We start from the raw sequence: 20,226 nt of genomic DNA, 5'->3' as shown, positions 1-20,226 counted from the left end.
TTTTAAAATTGAAATCCATATAGAAAAGTAGCATTGTTTTTACAGTTTGTAGTAACTAACTTTTTAAAGATTTTATCAAAAGGAATTTTGTCTAAGAAGTTCTAGTAATGGTCCTAATAATCATTTTAAAACAGTTGATAGCAAATAACATTTACTTAAACTTACGAATCTTTTTTAGTAAATAAAGGTTGAACCATATGACATTGCCATTTTTGTAAAGCAAAAACAAGTGAAACCTAATATTACTCAGTCTATTTCCTCACTTCTGATCAGTTGAATACAAATATACTTTTCAAAAGGGATTAAATTTTTGGCTATAAAATAGTGCCACTGATTCGGGATACCATAGTGAAGGGAATCCATACTTAGGTTATTTTTCAGTGAACATTTTATGCACAAGACTAGGGTTGGACAGGGGGCAAGTCTTCAACACAGATAATCAGCTGAGGTCAAGTGAACACTGCCTCCACACTGAGTTTTGTTCTGTATTTAGTAGTAACTGATTAAAAAATAAAGGTGGTTTTGTTAGAAAAAATGTTTGTCCTATTTATTTGCTTAAATTCCCCAGGAGTGAATGAGAGGTAGTGGCTGTGTAAGAGTCTGGTCATGAGATTCAGTCTTATTTACAGCTGGGGAGACCTGTGTGATGTTCATTTTCCTAATTGTAAAGCAGGATTGATACTTACCTTGCAATGTAGTTGGCAGTAAGGAATTAATGTGCAGGCCTGTGTTGCCTGGGTCAATAAATGGTACCTGCTATGGAGCTTTTCAAAATTACAATAATTTGGGATAATGTTTTTAGCCAAAGCACTAAGATAAATGTTATACAGGTAAGACTAAAAAGGCCATGTTGCCCTTTTCATTTTTGTGAAGAGGAGCTTCAGGAAGTTTCAGGGTAGTGACTACAATATATTTGTGTGGAAGATAGGTCAATGTTGGGTGCCTAGGAAAAGAACAAACGAGGCTTCTACTGGAACAATACAAACAGATTTTACCGGAAGTTGCATCTTAACAGTTAAATTCAGGTGTGGCTATCATAGGGACTTCACAAGCCAACTTTTCCTCTGGCAAACAATACCACCATCTTCATTTGGGCTCAAGATTAACAAGCTTAGGGTCAATGCTGCTTGAAGACTGACAGACATCTTTTAAAGTGGACTTGAGATTTGTTCCTTTTGTCTCAAATATAGCTGATGCATTGCATTCCTGTGCTATCGATACTACTTCTCTAATCAAGTACATACAGTTGTGTTTACTTTGGTTAAGTATAGATGTAATCGAAATGCTAGTGGAACTTCTAAGAACATCCAGAATGTCTATTCCTAAGGCTTTATTAGAAGTTTCTAAATGAGACTAATTCTGGAGTTGTAGACTTTTTAGTCTATTTTTTACTGTTTTGATTTTGCTACCATTTTCACTGTATGTGAATTCATTTAGAAATTCTTAGCAAAAGAACATACTGATTACCAGCAATCTAAAGACAATTCACAGAATAAGGACATCATTTTAAAAAAAGTGATTGGGGAAGTGATGTGTTCATGTTCTTTTCAAAATGTCACTTAGGTTATTTTCCCAGTGCACCGTCACTAAACCAGTGACACTAAAATTAGTTATGATGTCTTTTTCTTAAGAGCTAGTTAGCTAAATAAAGTATGATTTATGCATAAGAAGTTAAAGGCCCACAGTCACACAAAAAATGGAATGTTAAAGTCCTCTTGCTTTAAATACCAAGTTTGGGAACACAAGCATGTAGATTAAAAACACTTTTCTGGCCAGTCAGCATTCAATCAAAGAAGCAGAAAAGGTTTGTCACAGGTCATTTGACCTTAATTATGGGAGCTGGTTAAGTAGTCTCAAAGCTGTGTACAGTCTTTGCATGATACTGGAGATTGAAGACAACAGGCATTTGGGAAGGGAAGGTGGACAGTTGGAGAGGTAAGTAAGTTGGAACCACAAGTAAAAGCTGGAACCAAGGATGGGCTGAAACTCAGGTCTGGTCTCATAGCTTCTAACATGGTGACAAGGCAGAAGCCAGGACCTTTCATTGCAAAACCAAACACACATACCTAGCCCATAAGTTTGAGAGGCTGAAGGAGGAGGTGAAGTGCTGAATAACTGCAGGCCTGGGTTCTGCCTCCTCCCAAAGGGGCCAGCAGATAAGCCACAACGTGCGTAACAAAATTTTGGCTTCACTTCTCTCCAAAACAACTCCACTACCCATTTCCATTCAAGCACCCCAGCTAGTCACTGTTAGCCAACTTTAGGGACCAAGAATACTATGAAATGTATAGGTAAATTAAGTGGTGGGTTTTATTTTTTCATTGTTTTAGTCATCTTCACCTTCTGCAAAACAATCAAATTCAGGAATGCCTGCCAAGTACCTTTCTTTAAAACCCTTAGGAGATTTTGCTTAGGTAATTCACAGGTGCCATTATGACCATAAGTACTATTTTAAATGAGCTTATAATTTTAGTTCATTACTAAGTAGTACTGTAAAGAGGGTCATGTGACCTGAAGTGCAACTTAATACTTGAGATGACATGTTTAGATGGCGATCTAAGATCTTAATATTGCCCAGATTTCTGACATAAAAGGCTTTGCAAAAGTAGTTTTTGTTAATTCACAGTATGCAAATGGCCGGCTTTTAGCAAGTTTAATTTTGCTGCCTTTACAAATGGTGTAATACCTCTGCCCTTTTGTCTCTGGGCCAAGTTTCACTGTCAGTTTCCAGTTTCCATATAGAGCAACTTTGGTAAGGCTGCATTTTGTTCATTTGAGAAAACATAGTTACGATACCTTTTGCTCGAGTTAGCAGCAGAGGTATATTGTGTTCCATACTAAGCAATACTTCTCTCAATTTTAAAGGCAGGGCTTCAAATTCACCTGATTTTCTACTGCAACTTTCTCAATCATGCTGATTGCAAATAACAGTAACATAAGTGAGCAAAAGGAAGCACCCTTAAATCAATCGGAAAATATTTACTACAGCCCTTTTCTATGCCCTTGAAACAGGATCATTGCTGTAGACTTAGTGAAAACTAGGGAGAAGGGGTCGCTAAATCATCATTACTCACTACCCTATCTCAAGGTGGGAGTCATAAACTGCACAAACAACATAAAAACCCATTTCTATTAGTACGAGTGGGGCTCAATACCAGTGCTAAGAAGAAACAAACCAAATTGTTTTTTAGCTTCTGTCAGCTCTTAGCTTCTCTGAAATGTGTTAATTTCCTGACCACCATATGATCCTAGGTTCACAATAATCAGAGCATCTACTTTATGCCTCCTTTTTATGAATTCTGACAATTCCCTATGAATACAGACTGAAACAAATTGTAAGGAATTATTTAAGACAAGAATCACATCTCCTTTTGATACCACACTGGTGGCAGGAATGTCGAGCATTTCAAAATAGCCATTTAAGGTGACCAATTTCATAGTCCCCCAAGATTAAACCCTTCTTCAATCACAAATAGAAGGCATATACAATTTTAAGGACCTACATTACAAAATATCACTTTTCATGTGGAATTATTAAAATATATGGTGTTTTGATTTACTTCCTTGAAACAGAGCATATAATAGCTTCAGTGATTAACTGGATTAAAAGGCACATTTTGAAAAGTCTAATGTGAAAAGTTTATTTGCATTAATAACTTCCTTGTTTTGACCATCATAAGAGATACTGACATTTGCTTGTCCTTTATGATCAAATAAAAGACATTTGGAATGGATCATCTCTTTATACTATTCTTTATGAAAGAAAAAAAGAGTTAAAAACAAAATTGAAGTGCAAAAGTTTTCAGTAGTTTTCCTATCTCCAGTGTACCCCAGCAAAATATTCACAGCTTTCAGGACATTGACAAATTCCAAGTTGCAATTTACCATGTTTTTTTTCCTCCCACTAAGTTGTCTGCACTAATTTTAAAAAATCTATAGTTTATTCCTGAAAGTATATCATATTCTCACAAAGCCTAGAAGCGACAGTGATGACTGCCGTTCAGTGTCTCAAACCTCACATAATAAATGACAGGGCAATTCAATCTCTAAGTCACTTGATCTATAAGCATTCCCAAAATAATTGGGATCAATTTGTACTCAATAAACCTAGTCTGGGTTTACCAACTCTCTCCACAAAACTCAACAGACCCACATCAGGTAGTAAGTAATTGGTCTTTGAATTTTTAACTATGATTATTTTTCTTCATTATAAAATATATTTAATACAATGTCAAAATATGCAATGTAATATGTTATCAGCATGAAGGATGCAGCTTTAAAGATGTTTATTATAAAAATCTTATGATTGATGCTTTGGATTTGTAAATAATCATCTTTTCAATAAAGGTTTCTAAATTCATTCAAATTATTTAAAATCCTGGAAAAAGTTTAAACTACTGGTCACTCTAAAAAACCTGACAAATACATTCTGACACGTTTATCAGGATACATTTTAAAATCATCTCTTTAGCTAACTTCTTTAATACAACATAACATATTATGACTGTTATACATTATTCTCCCTAATTTATTTTCATTCTTGGACCATTAAACCATCTTGGAACAAACATGAAAAATTTTAAGTGCAAAAATGAGTAATGCATGATTTTAACACTTTGAAGATAATTAAAACCAATAAATATTTTGTGACTAAAAAAATAAACAGGAATTATCAATCTTGTGTACATTTCTGGAATTTAACTTATAACAAATATAATTCTGTTAGCATATAAAAATGTTTTTACCTAACTTTGAAAGCATTAAATATGTAGGGATGTCCAAAATGTGGGTTGTTGCTTAAAACTGACACGCATCCTTATTCCACTAAAAACAAACAAAACAATCAGAATGATATGTACTTATTATGAACAAGTTTAAAATTTTGGAATTCTTTTAAAGTGCTGAGATTTGGAAGAGGACTATCTTTAAGCATGCTGACCATACCCTATTATGAACACAAAAAAAGACTTTAAAACTCAAGTTTAGAAAAAAAAATAGAAGTTCTATGAAAGGAAGATTAGTAACAAACATTTTCCATTGAAGAAAGAATTCAGGTAAAAACAAATAGCACCACAATGAATTGCACTAAGGTGCTAAAGGAGGTACCTTATTCCCTGCAGAGTGAACGCTCCTTCTGAAATGTATTGCAACATATAAATGCAATTGTTTAATGGGTACCATTTGGTTCATTCATCTACAGAAAATTGCATTCCTTTCTAGTTCATTATATTGAACAAACATTCAAATTACTGGACTATACATAAAGTTACATAGTTTACATTTTATGAAAACAAAGTTTGAAGGAATATTTATAAATGTCACCTTGAATATAAGATGACAAGTGTAAAAGGACTCCATATCTCTTAAGACATTTAATTTATGTTAATGGTCCAGGAGTGTTTTAGATATAACTATAGATATATTTATATGCATATATATTTCAACAAGAAGTGTAAAAATTTTAAAAACAAATCACAGCACTCATAGCTGTTTTACATAAGAAGTACTTAGAGTCATTAAGGTGTCAAACTATTACACTATAATATGTATATTTTTAAAAAGACTGAAAATGGCACATCAGGAAACTAGCTGAGATTTTTCTTAGAGGCCCATTTCATATCGTATTACTGATGTGTCAATTCCTGTAATTCCCTTTTCTTCACTGAAAGTATGTGTCCCTTCCACTTTGCTTCACTTGTGAGGTCTGCATTCTCTTGCTTTCCTTGGTTAGGTGGCATCATTTTCCATGTCAGTTAAAGATCAGGAAAACGGCTCGGGTCTTCCTTGTAGTCATCAGGTATAGTAAAGATGGAGCCATCAAATTCATCATATCGAAACTCCTGAAAAGTCACAGTGGCTGTGATCGTAGGAAACACAGGTATATCTAGAGGACAATCAATGATAACATTGTAAAATGAAAGGTTAATCTACTTATAGACTACAGAATACTATTAGAGATATCTATACTCCTTTAACGTAAAAAAAAAAAAAAAATTGTTCAACCACCACATCGATCCTAACATGTTTATTACTGAGTGTGTGTGTTTGGGGGAAGGATTTGGCTATTGGTGAAAAGAAAAAAAAACAAAGCATCAAGAATTACATCAAAATTTCAAGGTCTCATTGCTTCCCAATTTTCTCCAAGAGTTGGGTGGTTGTGACAGAAACCAAACAGCCCACAAAGCCTAAATATTTACTATATTTCAGAAAAAGTTTTAGTCACTGGATATACAACTGTAAATAAAAGAAAACATCATGTACTTATGGAGATTATATTTTGGTTGGGAGACAGAGATAACAAATAAGCAAAAAAGTAATTGTGCCTACATATCTAGAAAAACTAAAGCATGGTAGGGAGACAGGGAGTCCCAGTGTTTGAGAATAAGAGTTCTTAAAGAGGATGCTCAAAGAAAAACTTTAAATAAAGTGGCCTTTTAGCAAAGACCAAAAATAAAAACATCCCACAGTTGCCTGGAAGGAAGAAAGTTCCCGGAGTTAAGTACAAAAGCCCTAAAAAGAGAGTGGTTTATTCTAGGAACAGCTAGGAGACCAATGTGGCTGCAGAAGATTAGCAGCAGATAAGGTCAGAAGGATAAAAGGCATCAGGTCAAGTGGGGTCACGGTCCAAGAAAAGTATTTGGCTTTCTCTCTGGATGAAATGGAAAGCAAATGGATGCTGTGAGCAGAGTAGCAACATATTTTGGCTTAAGTTTTAGCAGATGAAATGTAGCATAACAAGAAAGTCTTCCAATCCATGAGCATGGTACGCCTCTCCATTTGTTTAGATCTTCCATTTCTTCCATCAGTTTGTATAATTTTCAGCATGCAAATATTGCACATTTTTCCTGGACTTACACCTAAATATTTCTCTTTTTTTTTACCAATTATAAACAGCATTTAATTCTTAATTTTGGTGTCTATGTGTTCATGCTAACAAAAAAATACAAGTGATTATTGTTTGTAACCTACCATCTTGCTAAACTCAATTAATTCAATTTTTTGGTAGAATCTTGGGATTTCCATTTACCGAATCATGTCATTTGCAAATGGAGAAGGCTGTATTTCTTCCTTTCTGCTCTGAATACCCTTTTTTCCTTTCATTCCTTCCTGCAATTGCTACACTTTTGGTTTCTGTAAGCCTGCAGTGATATCCTGTTTCATTCCTCGTATTGGTATTTTGTGTTTTCTCTTTTTTATCATTTTGCTAATAATTTGTTGATTTTATTGGTCTTTTCAAAGAACCTGCTCTTTGCTTCACAGGCTTTCCCAATATGTTTTCTGTTTTCTCTTTCAGTTATTTCTAGGCTTCATTATATCCTTTCTTCTTCTTGCTTTGGGTTTATTTTGGTCTTCTTTTTCTAAGTTCTTGAGGTAGGACCTTAAAATTTTTACACTTTATTTTTTTAAATCCTTGCCTAAGGATATATTTTTTATTGATTTTAGATGGAGGGGGGAAAAACCCTGATGTGAGAGAGAAACATCCGCCAGTTATCTCCTGTATGCACCCCAACAGACCAAACCAGAAACCCCAGTATGTGCCCTGACCAGGAATTGAACCTGAACCTTTCTGTGACAGAAGAATGCTCCAACCAACTGAGCCACACATGCCAGGGCCTTTTCCCCCGCTTTTCCTAATGTATTTATCTAGTACTATACATTTCCCTCTCAGCACTGCTTTAGATATATTCCCCAAATTTTGATATGCTGCAATTTCATTTTCATTTAGTTCAATATATTCCTTTATTTTACTTTAGACTTCACTTTTGATTTACAAATTACTTAGGAGAATGTTCTTTAGTTTCTAAGTGTTTGGAGATTCTCGTGTTATTTTTCTATTACTAATATCTAGTTTGATTCTATTGTGAATGACTGTCAGTTCTTTTACAATGATTGAAGTTTGTCTTACGGCCCCAGGATAGAGCCTATCTAGGCATATGTTTCCAAGGACACTTGAAAAGAATGTGTATGCTCCGTGTATAAAGGACCCATGGACAAAGCCAACGGGGTGGGGGGGGGGGGATAGAATGAATGTGGGAGGTGGGGGTGGGTGGGGCAGGGGAGAGTGATGGGGGGAAATGAGGACAAATGTAGTTGAACAAAAATAAAAACAAATAAATTTAAAGAATAAATTGATTAAAAGAAAAAAAAGAATGTGCATTCTGCTGATGTTGGGTAAACTGGTCTATAAATGCTTTTGGTGTATGTTGTTGTATGGTTATTCTACATCCTTGGTGATTTTCTGTCTAGTTATATCAACTATTAAGAAAAGGGTGCTAAAGTCATCACTTATAAGTATTCGAATTTTTCTTTTATTTTTTTATTTCACCTATCCTACAGATCTTCTGTTTGGTGTATATGAATTTAGAATTGTTTTTCTTCTTTGTGTACAGACCATTTTATCATTATATAATATCCCTCTCTATTTCTGGTAATTTTCTTTGCTCTGAAATCTACTCTATGTAATATTAATACAGCTAGTCCTGTTACCCTTTCATACATTCTTTCCATTTCTCTTTCACATTCTATTTGCCTATATCATTATATTTGAAGAGTTTCTTAAAGACAGCATATAGTTCAGTCATATTTTTAAATTCATTTTGTCCATTTCTATCTTTTAAAGTCTCTTTAACTATTTACATTTAATGAAAATATCCACATATTGACTGAAGCCTGCCATTTTTCTTTCTTTTTTCTTTTTTTGCTTTCTTGCCTTACTATAGGTTACTTGTCTATTTTCTAGAATTTCATTTTTATTTCTCTACAGTGTTTTTGAATATGTCTCCTAGTGTAACTTCTTTATTGGTTGTCCTGGTACACATTACATATAACTAACTTATCACAGGCTCCTGGGCATCATTACTTTATAAGTTCAAGTGAAGTTGAGAGACCTTGCCTCCCTTTATGTCCCTGTACTTTCACCCTTTATAATATAATTGTAAATAGAAAATAAGAATGGAGAGATAAAGGTAGACTTCAAAGTAGACTGGCTATGAAAAGTAGAGATTAAAGGCTGTTGGGAACCGCCCTGGCTGGTTTCAGGAGCTGTAAACTGCCCACCCCCCCCCCCCCCCCCGCCCCATGGCTATGGCTGAGTGAGTGACCTTCAGACTAAAAGCCACTAAGGAGACAAAGCTTATCTCCCTGGCAGGGACGCTACTTCTGCTCCTTCTTCTTCACCCTTCCTGGCCCACAATGCTTGATCGGTAAGCCAATGACAGGTAAGATTCCCCAAGGGGGGAACAACCTAAGACAAGCACAATCACGGGGCCCCCCAGAGAAGGATTTGGGGGACTATAGGAAATGGGGGTGATGGACCCTCACCCCTCAGCTTTGACACAGCCTGAGTCCTCATTCTGTCTGCAAGAAGTTTCCTAATCTCTTGGCTGCCTTACTTCCCCTGCCTGACTTAAACCTGAAACAATGCTGGAAGTGTGTGTAGCCCTGTGCTAGAAAGGGTGGGCTCCCTAAGGCGATCAGGCCTAAGAAAGTATGCATAAAATTCTATGAAACCTACTTTGCTAATACCCTCAATTTAAATGATAAAGGTCCAAGCCTGAAATAAATTTGTTCTCCAAAGTTGTATGGCCCTTTAACTATCTGACCCTGACTCAGAATAAGGCCTCAGAGTTCTTTGAATGTTATCTATTGTTTAATTATTTCTGCTTGACAATGATTGATGAGCATTATTCCTGTGCAAACTGAACCCAATAAAAGCTTGTCAAAGCAAGGGTTGGGGCGCTCTCCCCTTGAGAGAGTGGCCATGCCATCCCTTTTCCTCCACAGGACTTGGTAATCTGTATGAATTTCTCTAGTCTCATCCACAATGTGGCGGACCCCACAAGCTGGGGTCTGCATCAAAAGGCAACTGCTGGATAGGGTGAAATTAAAGGGATTATTTTATTTGGTTGGTTGAATTTTCAAAGGAGAAAGACGTGAACAAAGCCTAAACCTAAGAGGAAAAAGTCAGTAAAAAGGGGAGTTGAAAGATAAGAGAGAAATATGGGGAGACTGGTAAAGCAAGATTTTTAAAAGAGCTGGGAGAACAGACCTATAATACAAATGAAGAGGTCATTCAGGCTAAGAGGGACACCACTTTCATCGTTACAGAAAAGACAAGGAAAGGATAAAGCTTGAAACACAAAAGTCTGTATGCAGGATGGGGGTAATGAGGAAAGTCTCATTTAGGATAGTCTCTTTTTTTGTAACTAAAGAGAGCAAAAATCTTCTGTTTAGATTATGGGAATAAGTATTAGAAGAGATGGGAATGGGTAAAGAGATTCAAGTTTAGCCTCTAAGCAAAATAGAAGCAGCAGCAGATGAGATAAAAGATCATTCATAATCAACAGTTAAATAAAGCTCTAGCTGATTTTGAAAACATGCAGTTGTCAAAGGAAAAATTTCCAAATTTTTATAAATTTCCCCTTAATTGTATTTTTTAGCCTGAATACTGAAACAGAAATGGTCGAAGATTTAACTGACCTAGGATTGGAGTTTTACAAGGTTAATTAAAAAGAACGATGAAGAGACGAGAACGAGATAGGTATGCAAATTTCTGATACCTATAAGTATATAAGCAAAAGATTTTCAATCCCTTGTTAAGAATGTTGGGCTACAGAGGAACACAGACTTCTGGCCAAGATAGAGGCATAGATAGATACACTATGCCTCCTCATACAACCAAAAGAAGGATAACAACAAATTTAAAAACAAAAAAACGACCAGAACTGATAGAAAATCAAACTATATGAAATCCAACAACCAAAGAGTTAAAGAAGAAACATTCATCCAGACTGGTAGGAGGGGCAGAGATGGGCAGCTAGGTGAAGAGGACTTGCAGCAAGGCAGCAGCTGGCCGAGCAGCTGGTCCCACATTTGCATGTAAATAGCCAGGAGGAACGACTGGGGAGCGAGACAGACCAAGCAACCCAGGGTTCCAGTGCAGGGAAATAAAGCCTCAGAACCTCTAACTGAAAAAACCTGTGGGGGGTGAGGCAGCGAGAGAAACAAACTCCCAGCCACACAGGAGAGTTTGTTGGAGAGACCCACAGGGTCCTAGAATGTACACAGATCCACCCACCCAGGAATCAGCACCAAAATGGCCTAATTTGCTTGTGGGTAGTGGAGGAAGTGACTGAAAGCCCGCAGAGAGCTAAACAAGCAGCATTGTTCCCTCTCAGACCCCTCCTCCACATACACTGGACATGTGTTGCCCCATCAGGGAGAATACCTAAGGCTCTGCCCCTTACTACATAACAGGTGTGCCAAGACAAAAAAAAAAAAATGGTCCAAATGAAAAGAAGAGATGAAAGTTCCAGAAAAAAATACAACTAAGCGATAGCGATGTACAGATATCCAACCTATCAGATCCAGAGTTCAAAACACTGGTAAGCAGGATGCTCAGAGATTTGGTTGAGTATGGTCGCAAAATAGAGGAAAGAGTGAAGTCTAGCCCTGGCTGGCATAGCTCAGTGGATTGAGCGCGGGCCGGGAACCAAAGTGTCCCAGGTTCGATTCCCAGCCAGGGTACATGCCCGGGTTGCAGGCCGTAACCTCCAGCAACCACACATTGATGTCTCTCTCTCTCTCTCTCTCTCTCTCTCTCTCTCTAAAAATAAATAAATAAAATCTAAAAAAAAAAAAAAGAGTGAAGTCTATGCAAAGTGAAATAAAGTAAAAGGCACAGAGAACCAACAGTAATGAAAAGGAAACCAGAACTTAAATAGCTTGAAACAGAATTAAGAAATAAACATTTAACCAAACAGAGTGAAGAAACAAAAATTCAAAAAAATGAGGAGAGGTTTAGGAACCTCCGGGAAACTTTAAATGTTCCAATATCTGAATCATAGGGGTGCCAGAAGGAGAAGAGGAGGAGTAAGAAGATGAAAATTTATCTCAAAACATAATGAAGGCCCTGGCTGGTGTAGCTCAGTGGATTGAGCTCTGGCTGCAAACTAAAGTGTCACAGGTTCGATTCCCAGTCAGGGTACATGCCTGGGTTGCAGGCCATGACCCCCAGCAACCGCACATTGATGTTTCTCTCTCTCTCTCTATCTCCCTCCCTTCCCTCTCTAAAAATAAATAAATAAAAATCTTAAAAAAAAAACAAAAACATAATGACGGAGAACTTCCCTCACCTGGCAAAGGAAATAGACTTCCAGGAAGTCCAGGAAGCTCAGAGTCCCAAAGAAGTTGGACCCAAGGAAGCACACACCAAGGCACATCAGAATTATATTACCCAAGATTAAAGATAAGGAGAGAATCTTAAAATCAGTAAGAGAAAAGGAGACAGTTACCTACAAAGGAGTTCCCATAAGACTCTCAGCTGATTTCTCAAAAGAAACCTTACAGGCAAGAAGGGGCTAAAAAGAAGTATGTGAAGTTATGAAAGTCAAGGACCTACATCCAAGATTACTCTGTCCAGCAAAGCTATCATTTAGAATGGAAGGGCAGATAAAGTGCTTCCCAGATAAGGTCAAGTTAAAGGTGTTCATCATCCCCAAGCCCTTACTATATGAAATGTTAAAGGGACTTAACTAAGAAAAAGAAGAAGATCAAAAATATAAATAGCAAAATGACAACAAACTGAACAGCTATCAACAATAGAACCTAAAAAAAACAAAAACAAAAATAAACTAAGCAAACAGTAGAACAGAAACAGAATCACAGAAATGGGGATCACATGGAGGGTAATCTGCAGGGAATGGGAGGGGGGAAATGGGGGGAAAGGCATGGAATAAGTAGCATAAATGGTAGGTATAAAACAGACAGGGGGAGTTTAAGAATAGTATAGGAAATATAGAAGCCAAAGAACTTATATGTACGACCCATGGACATAAACTAAGGTGGGGAGGGTATGCAGGTGGGAGGGGGTGTGCAGGGTAGAGGGGAATAAAGGGGGAAAATGGGATAATAGCATAATCAATAAAATATATTTTTAAAAAAATGTTGGGCTACAGCCCTGGCTGGTGTTGCTCAGTGGACTGAGCACCAGCCCGTGAACCGGAAGGTCACCTGTTTGATTCCCAGTCAGGGCACATGCATGGGTTGCAGGCCAGGTCCCCAGTTGTGGGGGTGTGAGAGGGGCAGATCAATGTATCTTTCACATATTGGTTTCTCTCCCTTTCTTTCTCCCTCCCTTCACCTCTCTCTAAATAGTAAAATAAATATAATCTTAAAAAAAAAAAAGAAGAATGTCAGGCTATATCAGAGAAATTCCTTCAAAGAAGTACTGTAGGTTTTTTTTCCTTTATGTATAATCAAAGTATTTATTTTGTATACATATCTATATTGAATATGGGGTCTGAAAAGTACGGGAATCTCATGTATTACTTTGCTGCCGTCTATTATAGTTTGTCACTGTGCCTCTTAAAGTACCTAGAAAGAAGGAGTCCAATGTTTGAACCATTTTCTAGCTATAGAAAATTACAGTGGGATTTTAAGCTTCTGCAGAAATGCTCACATAACAGTCCCTATCCATAGCTCCAACACACAGCTCTTTATTGCTTTAGTTTTCTAACCATTCCTTCAAGTAGACATTGGGATTTAAAGTAGACATCCCAGTGTTTTTTTTAAAGGAATCTAGTGACATTTTGAAAACATGCTTTAAAATCCATTTTAATCCACAAAATGCTTTGCAGCTTCAATAAGAATAGTTCATTTAACTTTTAGCAATGAAAGCATTATTTCTCGGAGTAGAGCATTTTGGCCTAATTATTCTGAGATGCAGTTAATATTGAATGGAGCAAGGCAAAATGTATCTGAGGAATTATATAAAGCTTGTATTTACTATATGTTTATTTTTATCCCCCACTAGAATGTAAACACCAGGAGGGCAGGGATTTTTACAGTCTCAAATCCCTAGAAGAGCATCTGTCACATAACAAGCACTCATTAAATATCTGATGGCTGGATTGATAGGTGGTACTGAACACTCTCTAAAGATTAAATGAATGTTAAATATAAGCCCAAACTCCAAAAGTACCTTTTTAACAATCTCTTATTCCCAATTTTCTGATATAGTTAAGATAAATATGTACAAAAAGAGAGTTTGCTGTTTCTAAAGATCATTGCTTAAGATAAAATTAAGTTTAAATATTTGAAAATAGAGTGAATGAGTATCATTTTATCTATAAATAGTGACTGTTGTGTTGACTCTGGGAACACTCTCACTATTCAGAAACTCAGAGTCTGCTAAAATCTAGTCTCCATATTTCACATTAAAGACATTATCACAGTGCATCATTAAGTTCACCAACACCCTCTTGTATGAAGTATCTGCATACCCCATACACTTAATTTAGATCAAGTACAATTATAACTCTCATTAGACACTTTATATATTTGACAGATGAATATTAAAACATGTCATTACCAAAATTTAAAAAATTTTTAACTAGGAAATCCATTTTCCTTCAAAGCATATATCTAATTTTTTTTTCTTAAAGGGAGAGAAATATCAATATGTGGTTGCCTCTCACATGGCCCCCACTGGGGACCTGGCCAAACCCAAGCATGTGTCCTGACTGGGAATCAAACCAGGGATCCTTTGGTTCTCAGCCCGCACTTACTCCACTGAGCTATGCCAGTGAGCCGCATATATCTTATTAAATGTTAGTAAACAATTCCATATTTCTAATAAATATGAAAATTACAAGTAATTTTTCTCTTACCTAGTTTTACAGGAAAGCCCGGAGGAAGCTTCATCTGAACAAATTCTCTAAGCTTGTTAAAGTGCTTGAAGGGAGCTATTACTTCCAAAACATTCAATATTCTGAAAAATGGAAGAAGAAAAAAATGTTTTCAAGTGGATTTCTTTACGTCCTTATGTTGTTTTATAACCACAAGCTTCAAAATTAGACATTATTACTAACTTCAAGATAATAAGGATAACAAAATGATACCTCCTTCTTTCTCTTGAAATTTTTGTTTTTATTATTCTTTCTACCATGTCAAAGTTTATAACTTCTACATTTTATTGTGCAGCCATAATTTCCACAGTTGTTTGACTTTAGGTCTATATTTAAATGAATTCAAGGCTTATTACACCCATCTTCTTCCTAAAGTTTATACATTCCCCTGTTCTTTAATTTGCTCCACTATTTGGGTATCACTGTCAATTTTATGCATGTGAAGGGATTTTATGTGCTTAGTATTCCTTGATTTCTTGCAGATTTGATAAACGAGTATCTTTTCTGCATTCTGAAAGAGAAATTTGGCTGGCATAAAATTTCTGTTTATACTTCTTTCCCTCTGAACTACAATTTCATAATCTCTCCTAGCATTCAGTACTGCATTATACTGTAGCTTCTCCTTTCATCTTTTGGTTTAATGGATTTCATTTTCAAGTAGTACTATTTTCTTTCAAAAAGGACCCATCACTGCTAGATTTCTTGAATTCTTCTTTTTTAATTGCCTTGATATGTAAATGACATCTCAGCTAGGTATACTATGAGATCACACTTTCTTTGCCTCAGAAATGTTAACATGTGAAGAAATATAAGAGCAGGCTGTATTTTACCCGTTTCTGCCTGAATGCCATTAGACTTCTTAATGAAAATAAAAGTCACATAGTTTCATTGGAAAATTACTGTTAGTTATTTTTCTCATCAATTTTTCTTAAAGCCTAACATTATGCTACAGATTCTGTTTTCCTTACAGAGAAATTTTCTTTTTTCATATTTAGAATGCTATTTTGGTTGCATTTTGGAGACTTTTTATATAAGTGGAACACCAAGGATCCTTATGTTGAACTATCTTTGTCCCCCATAAATAAATAGTATTTCTCTAATTACTTTAACCTCTTCTGTCACCGCATTCACTATGAGTTATCAAAATTTAATTTTTTTGCCACGCCTATTCTATTCATTGTTGTTACTAAAGTATTTGCTTTGCAATAGTCCTTTTTATGTTTAATTTATTTCCTTAGCTTTACAATATCTTTTTCATTTCATTTTACTATCATCTCATTTAGAGTGATCCACTTTACTCATTTCATTCTTTTAATGTTTTTCTATAGCACTTAAAGAATTTTCTTCTTTCTTTCACCTATGTTTTATTCTAGAAAGGTTTTTTTTGGTCTGGCTTTTATATGCTATATTCCTTACTTTACTTTTCTCAGGGGAAATCATAAATGCTACATTTATAGGTACTAATACACCCCGGTTTTTTCACATATTAGCATCTCTGAAATTGGGGTAACTCCTAAAATTGATAGCATCCTATTATTGACCACATTTCTTCTTTATTAGAATGTAAATCTGGTACATTTTTTAGTTAATTGAGTCTAAGATATGATAATAATGCAGATTTGTGTGGCTCACTCCCTTCCTGCATCTTCTGGGAACTGTCTAGCTCCATCTCTGATCTATGGCTTGAGCACTGAAGAGTATATTCTATTTACTTTTCTTGGGTTTGGCTATTGGAGAGTATAAGAAATATATAGACTTTGTAGACAAAAGTAGGTCCTGCTCTTTCCTATCATAATTTGTTTTAATGTATTAGGCCAGACTGGTAGAGAAGGAACTATGAAAAGAAAATAGCCTGGGGCTTTAATTCATCCCCTACTTTAGTGAGGAGCCTGAAGTTTCAGTTCTATCACAGTAAACTATAGCTACCTTTCTCCCACTCCACCCACTTTTTCCAAAACTGAATTTTTTTTTTTAAGATCTAACATGCATTAATTAAGTGATTCATGCATCAGGCAGCATCCCCCCTAGTACTTTTCTTTAAAAGGTGCTCCAAATTAAGTTTTTTTTAATGAGCACTTGATGAGTACAACTTTGAGAGATATCCACTGAAATATTGTTTATAACAATGACAAACTACAATCAAAATGTTTATCAGTGGTGGGGTTGATAAAATAAATAATATATCAATACTGCAAAATACCAAGGAAAGAAAAAGATACACTAAAGAGTAACCAGGAAGTACAAAATACACTCACTTTTAAAAGAAAAAAACTCACAGAACAAAATGTAGACTATGCCAATTTTATAAAAATGCAAAAATACACAGAAAAAAACTAGATAAACTATTCACCTATTAACTCTTAGTAAGGTGAAACTATAATTTTTCTTCTATACACTTTCATGCTGTTAGTTTTTTTTACAAAAACTAATTACTTATGTATTGTTTTTATAATTAAACACTATTCAAACACTTATCTTGTCAAAATAATAAAAATGTTGATATTTGGTGAACTAGAAAATTTCTAGAAGGGTGCACACACTATCAAAACAATGGCTATTCGCTTTTGCATTTCAAAGGCCTTAAATTAACTACTTAGATGCAAATATTATTACAGCCTTTAGGGTTTAATAACATCTTTCACAAACTTGTATGGTTAAAAACAAACTTACGATTGAATTCCCAGGGGAAATTCCTGGCTCATGGCTATCGTGGCTTTAAATGTTTTCTTACTTTCTTTGCATACCAGTTCTCTACCAAGATGAGGAGCTCTGAAAGAGAAACATATATATATATATATTAGCAAAGATTTTCCATGTGCTATCATCTTCCTAAGAAGAATCTGTCCTCTTACAATGATACTTAATTTGCTTATTCTAAGCACAGAAATAAATTACTGTATTTTGCCTTGTATAATGCACTTTTTTGCCCAAATTTTTGTGGCAAAAATAAGGATGTGCATTATAGATGGGTAGTACTAATTCCATATCTCTATAAATGTTTTTAATTCTTTTGTTTATGCTTACGCATTAAATGTATAATTCTAGAAAGCAATAATGATATCCACATGCAAAATAATACCCTGGAATACAATAATTGATTTTGTTTCTACATATAAATAAATAAAAATTGAATTAAAAAATTAAAATGAAAGATTTTTTTCCTGAAAGTTTGGGCCAAAAACATGGATAAGCATTATACATGAGAGCACATTACACAGAGCAAAATACAGTAATATTATACTAAAGGGAAATGAGAAATGTGTAAGAAATAAAACAAGGGTAACAAAGTGTAAAAGTTAAAAAAAATGATCATAACTCAACAAATTTTACATTGGATATGATGTTAATAATCACTTTTAGGAACAAAGTAAATCACAAAAATATTTTAGAATATCATTGTGTCTTTAGAATCACAATTCAATCTCTTTTACTGTCCACTGTCCCCTTATGGGTCAGTAGTATTTTATTGCCTGCCAAAAGAAAATATTTTCTATAAAGGATTGTACTTTATTTCACACAGTTGGCCAGGAAAAAAACCCTTTTATTTATCAATTCATTCAAAATATTTATCATTCATCATTCTTTTATTCAATAAATATATGTTAAACTATGTGCTAGTAATAACATTAGCAAATGTTTTATTTATGGATGGTGAGAAGTAATCTGGCATAAGCTAAAACACAGGGATAATAATGACAGGAGATGAGTTTGGAAAAACAAAAAGTAGATGAATAGTTAATGTCTTTACACACCATGCTAAAAATCCAGGATAATAACAGAATATAAAAATTCACCATAAAGTGCACTCAAATAAGGAACATCACTGGGCAATTCCACACATTATATTTCCTTAGAACAATGTCCTATAGGCTTTCTAGAGCAGGTAAATTGGTAGCAGGGATATAAAAAGAAAACTCTGTAACTTTGTCAAAGAGTGCACATAACTGAGGATACCTCACCCTTATCATGCTTAATCCATAATTTCTTTTTTTTTTTTTTTAAGGGAAGGGAGGGAAAAAGAGAAGACGAGAGACATCAATGTCCCAATCAGGTACCTGGCCTGCAACCCAGCCCTGAATGGGAATCAAACCAGCGACCCTTTGGTTTGCAGGGTGGCGCTTATCCACTGAGCCACACCAGCCAGGGCCATAACTTCTTTCTTATCCTTACTCAAGGATATGTTTTATTTCAGAGAGACAGGAAGAATGATAGAGACAGAGAAACATCGATGTGAGAAACATTAATCAGTTGCCACCCCTAAGTGCCCCAACCAGGGATCAAACCACAACCTAAGTATGTGCCCAGACCAGAACCAGCAACCTTTTGGTGTATGGGATGACGCGCTAACCACCACCACCTGGCCAGAGCATCCATATTTTTAAAGGTAAAAGAACTGCTCCAGACAAAAGTGCTAGTAATTCTCTCTCAAACAATTTTATATCTAAATATTCATGTTTTTACAAATTATTCTTTTTTTTTTATTTATTCACTTTGAGAAAGAGAAAGAGAGAGAGAGAAACAGAGAAACATCAATGTGCGGTTGCTGGGGGTTATGGCCTGCAACCCAGGCATGTACCCGGGCTGGGAATCTAACCTGTGACACTTTGGTTCACAGCCCACGCTCAATCCACTGAGCTATGCCAGCCAGGGCACAAATTATTCTTTTTAAAAACCAAAAAATACAAAATAAACAAAATAAATCAAAACACCCACTTACTTTCCATTTTCAGCAGATATATATTCTTCCCATGTAATGGTGTTTTGAGGAGGAGGAGTAAGGGACTGTCTTCGAACCGGCTGTCAAAAAGAAAAAAATAAAGAGGGAGAGGGAAAGGAGAGAAACAGAGACACACAATGAGAGACGCAGAAAGAGGGAGACAGACAGACAGGGAGGGAGGGAAAAAAATGACATTTTTTAAAATACAAAAACATACAATAAACTGTTTAAACTACTAAATTGTTTCATCTCTTTAATATAATGCTTTGAGAATTTACTTGCAAGATCATTCCATTATGATTTAAGCTCTATCAGTAATATGTATTATCAATTTTTAAAATCTCAAATATGAAGGTAAGTTATCAAGTAATAAAACCCAATTCATTCAATGTTTTAATCTTCTAAAATGTTTCTGGCATTAGACTACAATAATGAACATGGTAACTACAGAGAAATATAAAAACTAACCCTGACTTGAAGAAGTTTACAATTCAAAGAAAAAAAATACAGACATAAAGAGTTAATCAGAAATACAAAATATGATATGATCAAAGGTCAAATGAGCTTACAAAAAAAAATAGAGGAGTTTAGAAAAGAGAGCAATCTTCTGTAGATAATAAATTCAGACTAGGGGACTGGAGTTCATATTTACATGAAAGCAAAACACACGTAGACTGACTATTTGATCAACAACTCTGGTAAAAGGTCATGTCAGATTTTAAAACTTACACCTTGTCTTTGTTAAATATGAATCTGGATCACTCTAGAGAAACAATAACTTAGAGCAACAACAGCTTGGGGTAAGCCTCACAGAATCAAAAC

General features: G+C 35.3%; 1 protein-coding gene across 1 annotated transcript in view; it reads right to left on the bottom strand.

The window, feature by feature from the left end:
- Positions 1-2,286: 2,286 nt before the first annotated feature.
- ANKRD13C (ankyrin repeat domain 13C) overlaps positions 2,287-20,226 on the bottom strand; it is an 83,333-nt gene continuing 65,393 nt past the window's right edge. Inside the window, exons 10-13 of the mRNA XM_045835289.1 lie at positions 19,405-19,484; positions 17,358-17,456; positions 14,670-14,770; positions 2,287-5,884 (exon numbers count right to left, since the gene is read on the bottom strand). Of these exons, the coding sequence (XP_045691245.1) occupies positions 5,754-5,884; positions 14,670-14,770; positions 17,358-17,456; positions 19,405-19,484 (411 nt within the window). The 3' untranslated portion in view covers positions 2,287-5,753. The remainder of the gene's footprint in view (positions 5,885-14,669; positions 14,771-17,357; positions 17,457-19,404; positions 19,485-20,226) is intronic.

This window comes from Phyllostomus hastatus, unplaced genomic scaffold (assembly GCF_019186645.2).
Source record: "Phyllostomus hastatus isolate PE091 unplaced genomic scaffold, TTU_PhHast_1.1 phas_contig_209, whole genome shotgun sequence".
Lineage (NCBI taxonomy): Eukaryota > Metazoa > Chordata > Mammalia > Chiroptera > Phyllostomidae > Phyllostomus > Phyllostomus hastatus.
The sequence above is the reverse complement of the archived record's forward strand: the minus strand, read 5'-3'. Positions and strand labels throughout refer to the sequence as shown.